The sequence below is a fragment of the Cyprinus carpio genome, chromosome A17 (assembly GCF_018340385.1).
Source record: "Cyprinus carpio isolate SPL01 chromosome A17, ASM1834038v1, whole genome shotgun sequence".
Taxonomy (NCBI): Eukaryota; Metazoa; Chordata; class Actinopteri; order Cypriniformes; family Cyprinidae; genus Cyprinus; species Cyprinus carpio.
In genome coordinates this window covers 4012760-4029306 of record NC_056588.1, presented here as the reverse complement: position 1 = coordinate 4029306, position 16547 = coordinate 4012760, and the positions used below count along the sequence as shown (strand labels likewise).

Genomic DNA, 16547 nt, shown 5'->3' with positions numbered 1-16547 from the left:
AAAAGAATCGGATTTACATTCTTAATCAAAACGAGGCGTGCAGCAGAATAAACAGATCTGATGCTTTGTGGGAAAACAAACTCTGTTTGATTTTGTGGCCGTGCTTTAATTGTCAGTAAACGCATCTATAGTATAGCTGAACTCCTGAAACGTATCCCTCCTCTCTGGGTTCATAACATAGCAGGTCAGTCTGTGTATCTGCAGACGTCTGGTTCGGAAAGCTGCTCTGTTTGGATGGAGGCCAGACGGGATGTTCTGGCTGGCCAGTATTAAACATGTCAGCATAAGATCTCTGAGCTCCTGTGGCTTTTAACATTTGTTAGCTCTAGACAGATCAGTCATGAGCAACTTCAGTTAAACCCCAGGAGCTTCACTGCTGTTTACTGTCTACATACAGTAGGAAGCATTTACTTGAGGAAATGCAACAGATTTGAAAAGCTTTTCATGGGAAGCAACTCAGATCATTTTATATGCACGAGAGGGTTAACTAAAGCCACAAACACACTCAAATATGCAGATGTGACTTCCACAGTACATAGTTCAAGTGCATTATTGTACTCTGGAAGCAACTAATCTTATTTATATATCATAGCTAATACTTTTACATCAAGATTCCATATATTACCATTAGCTGATGCATAGATAACATGATCTATTATGAACTAAAAGAGGATAAAGTTGTTAAAATACCAGTAATGCATTACCAAAACCTTCAATTAACAATGAATATTTTTATATTTATAAATTAACATTAAATTTATAATTGGTAATTTAAGATTGGTAAGGGTTGGTAAGATGTTTTATTGTTTGAAAAAAGTATTTTATGCTCACCATAGGTGAAAGTATTCAATTAAAAATACAGTAAAACAGAAATATTGTGAAATACAATTATAAAACAACGTTTTCCTCTTTAATATATTATAAAATATTATTTATTCTTGTGGTCAAAGCTGAATTTTCAGCATCATTACTCCAGTTTTCAGTGTCACATGACCCTTCAGAAATCATTCTAATGTGCTGATTTGCAGCTCAAGAAGAATCATGTATTATTATTATTATCAATGTTATATTTTGATTATATTTTGATTATATTTTGATATTTGGAAAATAACTTAATGTACCCAAACTTTTCAACAGTGGTGTACATTAATACATTTTGTACAATTCAGTTGTTTATTGTTTATCATAATTCATACATAAACTATCATAGTTATTATCTTGAAACTTGTAGCAAAGTATTACCAGTAATTTAATAAATATAAAAACATGTACCTTTTGAGATGTTTATACATTTTTTTTTTTTTTACACACATGATTACAGGAGACAGATTATATTAGGTTCTCTGTTCTAGTGTAACACACACACACACACACACACACACACACACACACACACACACACACACACACACACACACACACACACACACACACACACACCTCTCTATTGCCTCTCAGAAGGGTGAGGTATTGGGGCTCAGAAAGTGAGATGAATTGAAGAAATGTCAGATGGGTTCAAACGTGACCCCATTGGCTGGGTCAGCCTGAATAAAATCAATATGTTTGAGCCGCAGACCTCAGGAACGCCAGATTTCAATTAAAACTCCTCCAATAGGTTTAGTCATGTGATCACTCCTGACCCCATTGATATCCCATTTTCCCAGAACACAGGTGTTTGTGTGACTATGTGGACTACATTTTTACAGGTCTGGCTTCATTTGTTTGCAAATGCCACTTAGTTTGATGTTGCAATGCAATGGTATTCGTATACAAAACTTATGTTTCTAAATAATACAAGAATCCAAATAGGGCATACTAAACACACACACAAAAAATCTAAACTACATGAGTATCTAAAACTGTGTGTGAAAGCGATGAGAAACACACCATTTGACAGGTTTGTTAGGCTAATGTGTGCCGTCTGGGAGTGCTAATCCCATTATTTGTATTCTGAGCCAGTGCTAACTGCTTGCGTGACCCCAACTCTTCTCAAGGACACTTCTCGATATGTGCCAAACACCTACGATGGGGTGGGATTCACCTGGGAGGATTGTGGGTAATGCAGACCACAGAATCCCCTAATGACCCAGACAGTGGACAGCAGCCGGTGAGGTCAGCAACCTCGGCCAGATGCCTCTGGTGTCCTTAGAGCCCTGCGGCTGAATGAAACTCAATACATTTCCTAGCAAAAAGACTGTGGGAAAAATAATCATCATAGTGACACTAAACTATGGTATTTTAATATATATTAATATAATGAACATTAATGGAATGAAAGCTGAAGGTGTAAACGTAAAATAATAAAAATGTAAAACTAATTATAATAATAAAAATACAGTTTTATGGCCTGCAAAAAATATTTTGTGTTGTAAATGATCCCAATTAACCGCCATTGGTAGGAGTGACAAAAAGTGAAGCACATGATCTAATTTTAAAACACAAGTCTTATCTGACAGGGTTTTATTGTAAATATGTGCATGTGTGTTTGTGTACAGTAGAGTTTGTGTATGCATGTGAATGTGTTTTTCCAGCTTTTCCTCTGGTCTGACAGGGGTAGATTCAGAGGCCTTGTGGAAAAGAGCTCTGTTTGCATTTCAAATGTCACCTGCAGCAGCAGACACCTGTTAAAGGCTAGAGAAGAATCCACACAGATCAAAGATCTGACCCTGCGGGAGAGTCCGGATTACCCTGCCCATGGGCGACTGCTGCGCCCTGAGACGCCTGCCTGGCCCTGCGCTGGAACCGAACACTCCTCACACAATGTTCTCAGTCCATCATCCTCACATGCAGCACTGCCAAAGGTTAATTTGGATGTTTTTTTTCCCTTTATTTATAGTACCTTGATCTTATTATCAATGTTTAATGCATCATTTCTTGTTTCTTAGGTGTACAGGTTCATCTCAATAAATTAGAATGTTGTGGAAAAGTTCATTTATTTCAGTAATTCAACTCAAATTGTGAAACTTGTGTATTAAATAAATTCAATGCACACAGACTGAAGTAGTTTAAGTCTTTGGTTCTTTTAATTGTGATGATTTTGGCTCACATTTAAAAAAAAAACCACGAAAAATTTGAATATGGTGACATGCCAATCAGCTAATCAACTCAAAACACCTGCAAAGGTTTCCTGAGCCTTCAAAATGAACTCTCAGTTTGGTTCACTAGGCTACACAATTATGGGGAAGACTGCTTACCTGACAGTTCACAAGGAGGGTAAGCCACAAACATTAATTGCCAAAGAAGCTGGCTGTTCACAGAGTGCTGTATCCAAGCATGTTAACAAAAAGTTGAGTGGAAGGAAAAAGTGTGGAAGAAAAAGATACACAACCAACCGAGAGAACCGTAGCCATATGAGGATTGTCAAGCAAAATCGATTCAAGAATTTGAGTGAACTTCACAAGGAATGGACTGAGGCTGGGGTCAAGGCATCAAGAGCCACCACGCACAGACATGTCAAGGAATTGGGCTACAGTTGTCGTATTCCTCTTGTTAAGCCAGTCCTGAACCACAGACAACGTCAGAGGCGTCTTACCTGGGCTTTTCAGATGAGAGCAAGTTTTGTATTTCATTTGGAAACCAAGGTCCTAGAGTCTGAAGGAAGGGTGGAGAAGCTCATAGCCCAAGTTGCTTGAAGTCCAGTGTTAAGTTTCCACAGTCTGTGATGATTTGGGGTGCAATGTCATCTGCTGGTGTTGGCCCGTTGTGTTTTTTGAAAACCAAAGTCACTGCAACCGTTTACCAAGAAATTTCGGAGCATTTCATGCTTCCTTCTGCTGACCAGCTTTTTGAAGATGCTGATTTCATTTTCCAGCAGGATTTGGCACCTGCCCACACTGCCAGAAGCATCAAAAGTTGGTTAAATGACCATGGTGTTGGTGTTCTTGACTGGCCAGCAAACTCACCAGACCTGATCCCCAGAGAGAATCTAAGGAGTATTGTCAAGAGGAAAATGAGAAACAAGAGACCAAAAAATGCAGATGAGCTGAAGGACACTGTCAAAGAAACCTGTGATTCCATACCACCTCAGCAGTGCCACAAACTGATCACCTCCATGCCACGCCGAATTGAGGCAGTAATTAAAGCAAAAGGAACCCCTAACAAATATTGAGTACATGTACAGTAAATAATCATTCTTTCCAGAAGGCCAAAAATTCACTAAAATTTTTTATTTATTTATTTTTTATTGGTCTTATGAAGTATCCTAATTTGTTGAGATAATGAGTTGGTGGGTTTTTGTTAAATGTGAGCCAAAATCATCACAATTAAAAGAACCAAAGACTTAAACTACTTCAGTCTGTGTGCATTGAATTTATTTAATACACGAGTTTCACAATTTGAGTTGAATTACTGAAATAAATGAACTTTTCCAAAACATTCTAATTTATTGAAATGCACCTGTATGTCAGCATACATCATACTGGTCTTCATGTGGTCATTATAACCGAAGTGAAACCAAAATAACTTTTTGTTTATTTAAATGCCAAATAAAATAATTTTAAATAAATTAAAATATATATTAAATAAATCACATTTGGATATAAATTTAAAATACGTTCATGTACATCATTTGAGCTGTACATCATTTTCTTTATTATTAATTCTATATTAAATATAGTACAGTAATGCACAGCCTTTTATTGCATATTGCATTAATATTGCATATATTTATCACCACTTTTAGTGTTGGGAAGTAACTAACTAAACATAGTGACACTACTAACTAAAACTACACTACTATTTTTAGTAGCAGAACTGCTTTTACAATAATTTCAGTAATTTACAGTAATGATCTATCTTTTGATTCAAATGAATCATTTCGATGAACTAGCTCAACAGAACAGAATCACTGATTCAAATGATTCAGTCATCAATTAATCATCACAAAATCCCCTGTGCTCTTTTTGTAGAAATAATTTAAATATATATGTTTATTACTATTTATTTAAAGTTAATGTTTAAGTTAACTACTCTGACTCTATAAACTGTAGTTTAACTACTTGAAATTATGAGGATTTTGTATCTTGGTAAACTACATTTTTATAGCAGCTTTCCCAACACTACTTCTACTACTACAAAAACAGCTACTAATAATTATCAAAATAAGTAAAAAATTTGAACATGAAGAAATGCAGTGAAGAATACACACCTTCAATTTAAAAGATTTCTCCTTTGTTAGCCATTAGATGAAAATTTAATGCTGAATGAAAAAACGACTGAATAGCTTAAAGGAACTATAACTAAAAGCAGTGTGGTGAATGATGTGCTCTATGCGCCAGAGCTGATTGACAGATGTCACAGGCACACGTGTCTGTTTCCAAATTCATCTCATTGCAAATGAAGCTTGAATCGTTTTCTTTTATTAATTCACAAATGGGGGGCTGCTTTTCATGCTCATCAAAAGCCTCTTGTTGACAAACAGCAGGATTACGATCTTCAAGAAAAATACCGCCGTGTTTACCGCTTTATTGCCGGCGTGTCATGCCCTTGAGATAGAGAGAGAGAGATGGAATGGAGCCAGTGATGAGGGGAAAACATGCTCCCTCCTCCACACTGCCAGATATTTAAAATAGGCTGTTGATAACACAATTTACTCTGCAGGTTGAACGGATGAAAAAAAGTGACATCATAGGCATAAAGAGGAGGAAATAATGAGTGTAGAGGCAGGACACACACACATAGGGAGGTGACAGGAGGTGAAACGCTTGACTCCACATTAAACACTGCTCAGCATGCTGTTCATTCAGAGAGAAAGAAAAACAGAGCACAAGAGAGAGATTTTGTGTCCCAAGGAGGACTATAATACCTGGAGAAAGATAACTATTAGCATTCCCATTCATCTTAATAACAGTAGCGTGACTGGCACACAGATGTGATGCCAAAGCCAGCACACAGGTAAATATAAAAGTCAAGAAGCAGAAAGAAATGTCACTGGCAAAATATTTACTATAATATAACAAATCGTTTGCAACAACAACAAAAAAAGGGTAATTAAAAAAAATTTTTGTCTCTAGATGTAGTTGCTATGTCAACCAGCAGAAGTGAATTGTGCCATGCTAACCAGCCAAGTCTTAGTCTCCAAGTCTTGAAGAGATTTTTCACCATTTTTGTAAATCATACCAAAGAGAATCATCTTAGCTAGTAAAATAATGTTACACTACAAGCAAATCCAGGGTTGCATGAATAATCTAAATTAAATTGCAAAGGTGATAGATCGCAATTAGGCAGAAGCTGCAATTGTCATGCATATCTTTCAGTGAAACACGGTTCTGTGATCAGCAGTAAAATGAATAATAAAACTCCATCCGAGAAGATGTAATAATGCCACGAGGCCTTATCACTACACTGCTCTCGCGCTGAAAAGCTCATCAGATTGCCATGTTTCATAATTGCGTATTTTCATGTGCTTTCAGATGAAGCTGCATTTACTACACAAAGCCATAGTTCAGTGACAGGTTACGCCAACAGCTTTCATAATCGCAGAACGATTTCTTTGATTTCATAATTGCGCGTTTAAATTGACTGCGATTAAGAACACAATTTTCATAGCTTGTCAGAGAACTACGGCTCTGTGTAGTAAATGCTGCTCCATCTGAAAGCATGTGCTTGAAATTTACTACTACTCACAGAACCGACTTTACTAATAAATTAAATTATTAAGATACACATAACAATCACATTTGATTTATCGTGCGGCCCTAAGCAAATCTCAATGCTTCGGAGCCCCAGAGGGGACATGGTGATGGGATGCTGCCCTTGAGATGCAAGGAAAAATTATATTTCAATGCTTTTGTGGCCTTTCACTAAACTACTGCGTTACCCCAAGAAATGTTGCGTTCTGTCCCAAAACATTTGCGATCTCCAGAAAAACGTTGCGTTCGCTCACAAAACATTTAAACTCTCTCACGTCAACCCTTTTAAAGATAAAATCTTGTGGTGGGGTAGATATATTGACGATGTGATTTTGATGTTCTCAGGTTCAGAAAAAGAACTTGTAGACTTCCACATGTATTATGTTAATAGCTTTACTTAGAACCTAAAATTTAGTCTGGACATGATTTACACACTATTAACTTTCTTGATCTATCGGATCTCAAAAGATAATGAGGGATTCTTACATACCTCTATCTTCAGAAAGTCAACAGATCGTAATACCTTGCGGCATGCTAATAGTTTTCATCCCCATGGGCTTATTGAAAACCTACCCTTTGGACAGATCAAGAGACTAAGGCGTATATGTGATTCAGAATTCAGGATTTCCAGTATCAGCTTTGGATATGCAGCGGCGGTTTTTCAACAAAGAGTTATCAAACAAAAACTCTTGTTCAAGCTCATAATCGAGCCAATCACTTGAAAGGAAGAGCTTGCTTCAGTCTAGACCCAATAGAGTATCAACACAGAAACACCCTATTTTGTAACTCATTACAGCAAGGAGGCGCTGTCACGATTCAACACATATATAGAAAAAACCGGAACATATTGAATGTGGACTCCGACTTTACGCGGAAATTAGTCATGGAAACCACCTGGAATCAGTTTTTAGGAGGGCCCCCCACTTAAGGACAAGCTAGTAAGAAGTTACCTCCCTGCTCTCCCGAACGTGAAAGAACTGGGCTTCGTCAACCCAAGGGTAACTTTCCTTGTGGTAATTGTATTTTTTGTGAGAATATGGCTAACACTGATCAATTATGGATGGATGTTTTTAGCAATCAAGGATTACCCTATTAATCAGTTTTTATAAATTGCCATTCTACCCATGTTGTTTATCGTTAGAGTGTAACTTGTGGCTGTTTTTATAATAACGAGCCTTACTCAAAGGAGGACTACGAGACAGGGTAGACTGCAAATAGATATAGCCATTCGGACTGGACATCTGAACTATCCAATGGCCAACTATAAATGACGCAAACAAAAATGGGAGTGGAATTCGCCCCTATAGAAGTAGTGGGCATTTGGGCTGTTCGCCTGGATGCCCGGGGTGGGGATATCATCAAACGCCTTTAACCAAAAGGGAGACATATTGGATCTATGTCTTGAGGGCACACCGTTCATCCAGGTCTTAATTCAAGACTTGACCTCTCACCTTTTTTGTAAAGGTTGGTTGTGCTCAATAGGACAGTGTATGTTGTTTCCGCTGAATGTTGACTGTTCTTTTAATGCCCCATAATAATATACCTCTTTTCTCCTGTTGTTTTTAGAACTATCCTTGAAATGAATTCAGAAGAGTAAGAATGGGTAAACTAGCCTCTAGACATGTTATTGACTTTATGGATAGGGTTTTGTGTGGAGTACACAAGATGTTTGTATTGGTGTTACCTTTTTTCCACTTGGAAATCTTTGTATTTTGTATGGTTTGACCTTTGGTATTAGCATTTATATCTGAACTATTGCCTCTAGTGGGCCTCCAAAAAATTGTTGCACGTACCAGAGGTGCCCACCTGAATACGCCAATGCAACTATAAGTATTGCGTGATTCCTGTCTGTTTGTTAACCCAACACCCTGATGAAGGCAAATGGGCCGATACGCATTGTGGTTTTAATGCTTTAGGACCAATATATTAAGGGCTTTTTAACTTTTTTGCATCCTATTGGAGTGCCTGGACTTGGATTTTTTTTCCAAAATCCTTTTTCTACATCTTAACCCTGCCAAGAGCACCAGAGGATGACAAGGATTCCAGCAGCGCTCCCATTCTCTTTTGTCTAGTCCTCCTCACAAAACACTTGCATTTTCCTCACAAAAGTATGCATTCCCCCCAAGAAACTTTTACACTCCCTTACAAAACATTTCACATTCTCTCTCCAAAACATTGGTGTTCTGTCACAATTACTTTTTCACTTCTCTCAAAACCCATCGCATGTCACTTGCCAAACAGTGTTGCGTCCCCAAAGAAACATTTGCATTTGCGCACAAAAATGTGCGTTCTTCATCACAATACTATGAATTCTCTTGCAAATATGCATTCGCCTCACAAAATTATCATGTTCTCTCACTAACCAGTTGTTTTTTCCTCCCACCTATGTATGTCCTTCCATAAGAAGAGATATTTCTTGTGAGAAAATAAAAAAAGTTTTACGATTTTATGCAAAAACATTAATACATATATATATTTTTAACCACAATGTCCCTTACAGTGGCCTCCACACAATGCAAAAAAAATTAAAGCAACAACATCTATACCAGCAAGCAATGTAGACGACATCTAGGTATTGACATCCCTGCTGCCTAACTTTTAACACAGCACGTTATCCTTATAAATAAAATCCCCCACAATCTTTTTGTACAGTATGTGTCTCCAGTCTTCATAATTTATAAATGAAGCTCTGGTGTAAGAAGACAGACCGTGGTGCCCTTTTTCTGATTGTAAAGCACATCTTTTAAATGATTCTGTGTGTCACAAATAAATCTCAACGTCAGGACAGCACCCTCTCTAACCATTAAAGACCCTCTCACTCACTCTCACCAAGAATATTAACACTTAAACACACACACACACACACACACACACACACACACACACACACACACACACACACACACACACACACACACACACACACACACCACACACACTCACACACTTGAGTCTGCACCGTATGAATGAAATTTACTGCCTGGCTAGAAACAAAAAAAGAAAAGAAAAAGAAAACGCCACTAAAAGGACAAAACCCACAAATGTGGAACTTCAATTAATTTTAAAGCTCCAATCAGCAAAGAATAAATCCTTTTGGCAGATCTAGATTACCCGAAGCTCTCGGGAAAGACCCGGGCCGACCAGCCAATCTCCCTCATGTTTGAAACAGCTTGATGAACTCAGGGATTGATGGGATATCAAGTGTTTTGTTCTAATTTATAAATGTGATATTTCCCCTAATACTTAAATTATCATCGGTACAACACAATGAAAATGGGAACATTTGGAAGGCAAAGTCTGAAAAGAATTCCAATGAGGAATGTCACCCCTTTTCATCCATGCTATACACATTCGTCTAATTAAATTCTGGAGCAAGGTAAAGCCTGTGTTACAGTGCTGCTGCCCACATGGGCCGCACTTCGAGAGTTCAGCGGCTGCGAGGAAGACCCACTCGATCAAGCATATCATGTCACACATAACATTAAAGCGCACACACACACACACACACCAACACACACACACACACTACCCACACACACACACACACTTTTGGCGAACATCAGGTGCACTCACCATGTGTATGAGCATTTTCATATTGACCTACTTTGTGCAACGTATCTATAACAAAGACCTCAGATAAGCAACATGGGCTTTGTCTATTACAAAAAACAATCACAGGACAAGCAAAGACACAAAATCACTAATAAAGAAACACACAAAACAAATCCAATACAGCCTGAATTTTGGAGATTAAAGATCATTTAATGAAAGTCCAAGAACCTCAAAAGAAACAGTGTCCTAGATGAATTGGCACATGTTGAAACTTGCTTCGTCAACCCAAGGGTAACTTTCCTTGTGGTAATTGTAATTATTGTGAGAATATTGCTAAAACTGACAAATTTATGGATGTTTTTAGCAATAAGACTTACACATTTAATAGTTTTATAAATTGCAATTCTACCCATGTTGTTTATCGTTTAGAGTGTACTTGTGGCTGTTTTTATATAGGCCTTACTAAAAGGAGACTAAGAGACAGGGTAGCTGAACATAGATATGCCATTCGGACTGGAAATATGAACTATCCAATGGCCAAACATTATATAGACGCAAAACATGGGAGTGATTCGACCCTAAGAGTAGTGGGCATTGAGGCTGTTCGCCTGGATGCCAGGGGTGGGGATATCATCAAACGCCTTAAACAAAGGGAGACATATTGGATCTATTTCTTGAGGGCCACCAGTCATCCAGGTCTTAATGAAGACTTTGACCTCTCACCTTTTTTGTAAAGGTTGTGTCTCAATAGGGACAGTGTATTGTTGTCCGTGAATGTTGACTGTTCTTTTAATGCCCATAATAATATTTTTCTCCTGTTGTTTTAGAACTATCTTGACAATGAATTCAGAAGTAAGATGGGTAACTAGCCTCTACACATTTATTGACTTTAGGGATATAATTGTGTGGAGTACACAAGATGTTTGTATTGGTGTTACTCTTTTTCCACTTGGAAATCTTGTATTTGTATGGTTTGACCTTTGGTATTAGCCATTATCTGAACTATTGCCTCTAGTGGCCAAAAATTGTGTTGCAAGTACCAGAGTGGCACACCTGAAACCAATGCAACTATAAGTATTGCGTGATTCTGTCTGTTTGTTACCAACACCCTGATGAAGGCCAATGGGCCGATACGCGTTGGTGTTTTAATGCTTTAGCCCAACTATTAAAGGCTTTTTAACTTTTGCATCCTATTGAGTGCCTGGACTTTGGATTTTTTTCGAAAATCTTTTTCTACATTTAACCCTTCCAAGAGCACCAGAGGATACAAGGGATTCCAGCAGCGCTCCAGTTCTCTTTTGTCTAGTCTCTCACAAAACACTTGCATTTTCTCACAAAAGTAGTGCATTCCCCCAAGAAACTTTACACTCCCTTACAAAACATTTACATTCTCTCTCAAAACATTGGTGTTCTGTCACAATACTTTTTCATTCTCTCAAAACATTTGCATTCACTTGCAAAAGTGTTGCGTTCCCCAAAGAAACATTGCATTTGCGCACAAAAATTTGCGTTCTCTCACAAAACTATTGAATTCTCTTGCAAATTGCATTCGCTCACAAAATTATCATGTTCTCTCACTAACATTTGTTTTTCCTCCCACCTCATATTCCTTCCATAATAAAGATATTTCTGTGAGAAAAAAAAAAGTTTTACGATTTAATGCAAAAACATTAAAATATATATATATTTTTAACCACAATGTCCCTTAAGTGGCTCCACACAATGCAAAAAAATTAAAGCAACAAATCTATACCAGCAAGCAATGTAGACGACATCTAGGTATGACATCCTGCTGCCTAACTTTTAAACACACGTTTATCCTTATAAATAAAATCCCCCACAATCTTTTTGTACAGTATGTGTCTCCAGTCTTCATAATTTATAAATGAAGCTCTGGTGTAAGAAGACAGACCGTGGTGCCCTTTTTCTGATTGTAAAGCACATCTTTAATGATTCTGTGTGTACACAAATAAATCTCAACGTCAGACCAGCCCTCTAACCATTAAAGACCCTCTCACTCAACACAAACAAAAACACAAACACTTAAACACACACACACACAAAAAAAAAAAAAAAAAAAAACACTAACACACACACACACACACACACACACACACACACACACACACACACACACACACACACACACTCACACACCTTGAGTCTGCAAGTATGAAATTTCTGCCTGGCTAGAAAAAAAAAAGAAAAGAAAAAGAAAACGCCACGAAAAGGACAAAACCACAAATGTGGAACTTCAATTAATTTAAAGCTCCAATCAGCAAAGAATAAATCCTTGGCAGATCTAATTACCGAAGCTCTCGGAAGACCCGGGCCGACCAGCCAATCTCCCTCATGTTTGAACAGCTTGATGAACTCAGGGACTGATGGATATCAAGTCATTTTGTTTAATTTATAAATGGATTTTCCCCTAATACTTAAATTATCATCGGTACAACACAATGAAAATGGGAACATTTGGAAGGCAAAGTCTGAAAAGAATTCCAATGAGGAATGTCACCCCTTTTCATCCATGCTATACAATTCGTCTAATTAAATTCGGGAGCAAGGTAAGCCTGTGTTACAGTGCTGCTGCCACATGGGCCGCCCCTCGAGAGTTCAGGGCTGAGCGGAAGACACTCATCAAGCATATCATGTCACACATAACATTAACGCGCACACACACACACACACACACACACACACACACACACACACACACACACACACACACACTTTTGGGAACCTCAGGTGCACTCACATGTGTATGAGCATCATATTGACCACTTGGTGCAACGTATCTATAACAAAGACCTCAGAAAGCAACATGGCTTTGTCTATAAAAAAATCAACAGACAAGCAAAGAAAAAAATAACTAAATAAAGAACACACAAAACAAATAATACAGCCTGAATTTGGAGCTTAAAGATCATTTAATGAAAGCATAACTCAAAGCAACAGTGTCCTAGATGAATTGCAAATGTTTATTTTTATATTTTAACTGAAATTATGCATCTAATGTTTATTTTAAAAACTATTATTTACAGTAATGTAGAAATAACTGACAAATGACAGAATCCAGACATTAAAGTAGAGGTCTTGGGAAAAAAATGCACATTTTAGGGCAAAGAGGTCTGTATTAAAGGGGTCATATGATGTGATTTAAATTTTTCCTTTCTCTTTGGAGTGTTACAAGCTCTTGGTGCATAAAGAAGATCTGTGAAGTTGCAAAGACTAAAGTCTCAAATCCAAAGAGACATTCTTTATAAAAGTTAATAAAATATAAAAAAGGCTACCACTCCTACCTAAAAAGGCTCGTTCTAACACGCCCCCACATGTCTACGTCACGATGTGGGAAGATTTGCATAACGCCACCCAAATGTTCACGCAAAGAAAAAAAACAAAACATAAATTCAATCCTTTCCATCCCCCCATCCGCCATGTTTTGGCGAAGCTACTTTGTTTGACCTTCCAAAAGAGGACACAACTAGAAATCAGTGGTTAAGTTGTATCTACAACACTGTTCCAAAACAGTTCAACCCAAATATTCAGATGTCTGCAGCACATTTTGCAGAGGACGAGGACTGTTTCCTGTGAGAGTAGCCTACAATGCCAGTGTCTGTTTCTATAAAGTGGGGCAATTCCAACTTTACAAAGACAGTCTGGCGCTTCTGACTCACAGCCTGTAAGTACGTTTTCATATGTAAAGGATTAGCCACTGATGATTCAAACGCAAGTTTTGAGCACTGTTAGAGCTTGTTGTTTGTCGTTTCTCCGATCACAAAAGCAGACATGGTTTTATTTTTACGCAGTGTGATATGCAACGCAACGTGTAAAAAACAGTATAAGTCATTATAATCAGTAATTATGTCCCCACTGGATGCAACAAATGCCTCGTTTGTAATGGGGTTTATTGTTTTGTCTCGTCACGCTGGGACACACAGCATCACAGTATGTTAAGGGGCATAACATTTCCGTCACATGCTTGAGGTATTCACCCAATGCACTGGATAGCTGGCCAATCAGCGTACACCTCGCTTTTCAGAACGATGAGCTTTGTATAAATCGACGCGTTTCAAAAAGGTGGGGAATAGAGGAGCAACAATAATGTACAGTATGTTGAAAATAATGTGTTTTTTGAATCTTAAAATAAACAAACACATTGCATTACACCAAATACACAAAATAATGTTCTTTTTAGCAATGTCATATGACCTCTTTAACAGCTGCCAATAAGCCAATGACAAGGACTCCTTTTTATTGAGTGAATCAGAATGAAGTATTTCAGAATCAACTATTAAAATAAAATAAAATAAAATACAATAATAAAATAAAAAAAGGGCTCAAAATAAAATAATATAAAAATAAAGTAATTAAATAATACTAAATAAAATAAAATAAATAATAATGTTTTTAAAATAGCTAAACTAAAATAACTAAAATAAGCTAAAAACAAAACTAAAATAATATAAATATATGTATTCAAGAACTCAGACGTAAAGTGGAATTGTTCACTAAAAAGTCAAAAACAAAACAAAATACCAAAATAAAAAAATAAAATAAATAAATAAATAAATAAATAAATAAAATTAAAAATGAAATGGCCAATAAAATGCTTAAATGGCCAAAACGAAACAAAATATTAAAATAATAAAATAACCAAATAACATTAAACTATAAAAAAAAATATTTTTAAAACAATAATAAACAATAAAATGTAACATCTAAAAGCGTCAAAACAGCAAAACCAAACTAGAAAGATTAGTACACAAAACACAAACCAAAGGTTGCCGGTTGCACGCACACAGTGCCAAGTCTATGATGTCTAAACTATAAACCCTCATGTTCTAACCTGACCAACAAGGCTGCTCATAGTCACATGATCTTACCTGGCTCAGGTGTCTCAGAGTGAGAGGAAGAAGAGGCAGAGCTGGCCCCGTCCTCGGCCCCGCCGCCCTGAGACAGCAGCCCTCTGCCCGGCGGAAGCTTCATGCCCAGCTGCTCGGCCATCTCCACATGATCGCCCGGGTGAACGTAATCAAACACACTGCTGCCCGTCAGCTCTACCTGCAAAAGCAAAAAACAACAGCCAGAGAGACACATTATTTACAAAAAACATGAAACAGTGCTGTTATTGTCAGCTAAAATGAAAATTTTAACTACTAAATTCAAATAAATTTCATTGAAATAAAGCTAAAATAAAACAAAATATAAATATCAGATGAAAAGCTTAAAGTTAAACTTTTATATAAAAATGTGAAATTATACTAATATTATAATTATAATTAAGTACAACAACTAAAAACAATAAATAAATAAATGAACAAACACCTAATAAATGAATAAAAAAGACAAGCACATACAATTACTAAAATTATCATTGAATATATATAAAGGCTATTCTACCTGTTGAGCTTCAGCAACAGCTATTCCATAATATAGGTCAAGGTCAAGGTCAAGTTTATTTATATAGCCTTTTAAAACAACATACATGCTGACCAAAGTGCTGCACAACATACAGGACAAAAACATCCTCATACAAAACCATTTAAATACTAATAAAATACACATATGTACTTCTCAACTGATCGTTATTTCATATACACTCACAGAGCTAAAAAATTTCATGAAACTTTAATTCATATATGATCTGTTTAGCATTATATAAAGTTTTTTTTTTAATGATTTATTCATGAAGGTTAGTATGAAGTATTACCTGGCTCTCTTTTATAGTGAGCTTAATGTGCTTTTCTGTTACTGTAGCGCAGCTAAAAGCACTTGTGCTCTTTTTATTTTGACTTCAATCCTCCCTCCAGAGGTTTCCTCTGCTTCTTACCAGCTCGCCCAGACACAACTTTCTGTTCTTTAGGGGAGAAAGAGCTCATCCAAATAATCAAATAATTAGCGTATGCTTGTCTAACCTTTAAACACGCTCATTTAATAAGCGGGAGGAGGGGTGGATTTACTGTTGCTAACTGGGGATGACAAAAACAACAACAACAAAAAAAAACAACAGGCGGTTAAAGTAGCTGTGGCGCTATGGTGTACATGCCATTGTTGTGTTTTGAGTACCGCTACTCTGTGCTGTTCTGTGATCAGGTCCAAGTCTACAGGGACCCGCGGATTACATGAGAATAATCCCTTTAATGTCCTTTCCCTCAAAGCAATTTAGTGCTTCACAAATTATTATTCCAAGGAGAAACAATGAATAAAGAGACGGGCCGCTGACAGAGACATGGGCTTGGATTATTTCAGTACAATGCTAGAACTGTAAAACAGAATAATGCTGTTTTAGTTGTTCAAGTCAGATTTAAGATATTACTGCCAATGCAGCATTCTGCTGTCTGATGGTCAGAAAGTGATGCATGA

At 37.0% G+C, this 16547-nt stretch overlaps 1 protein-coding gene across 5 annotated transcripts in view; it reads right to left on the bottom strand.

The window, feature by feature from the left end:
• The window catches only part of LOC109048374 (neuronal PAS domain-containing protein 3-like), a 280671-nt gene that overhangs the window by 35360 nt on the left and 228764 nt on the right, over nt 1-16547 (bottom strand). For all 5 annotated transcript variants that reach the window (XM_042773582.1, XM_042773583.1, XM_042773584.1 and 2 more), the window contains one exon: nt 15068-15245. In XM_042773582.1, the coding sequence (XP_042629516.1) occupies nt 15068-15245 (178 nt within the window). The remainder of the gene's footprint in view (nt 1-15067; nt 15246-16547) is intronic.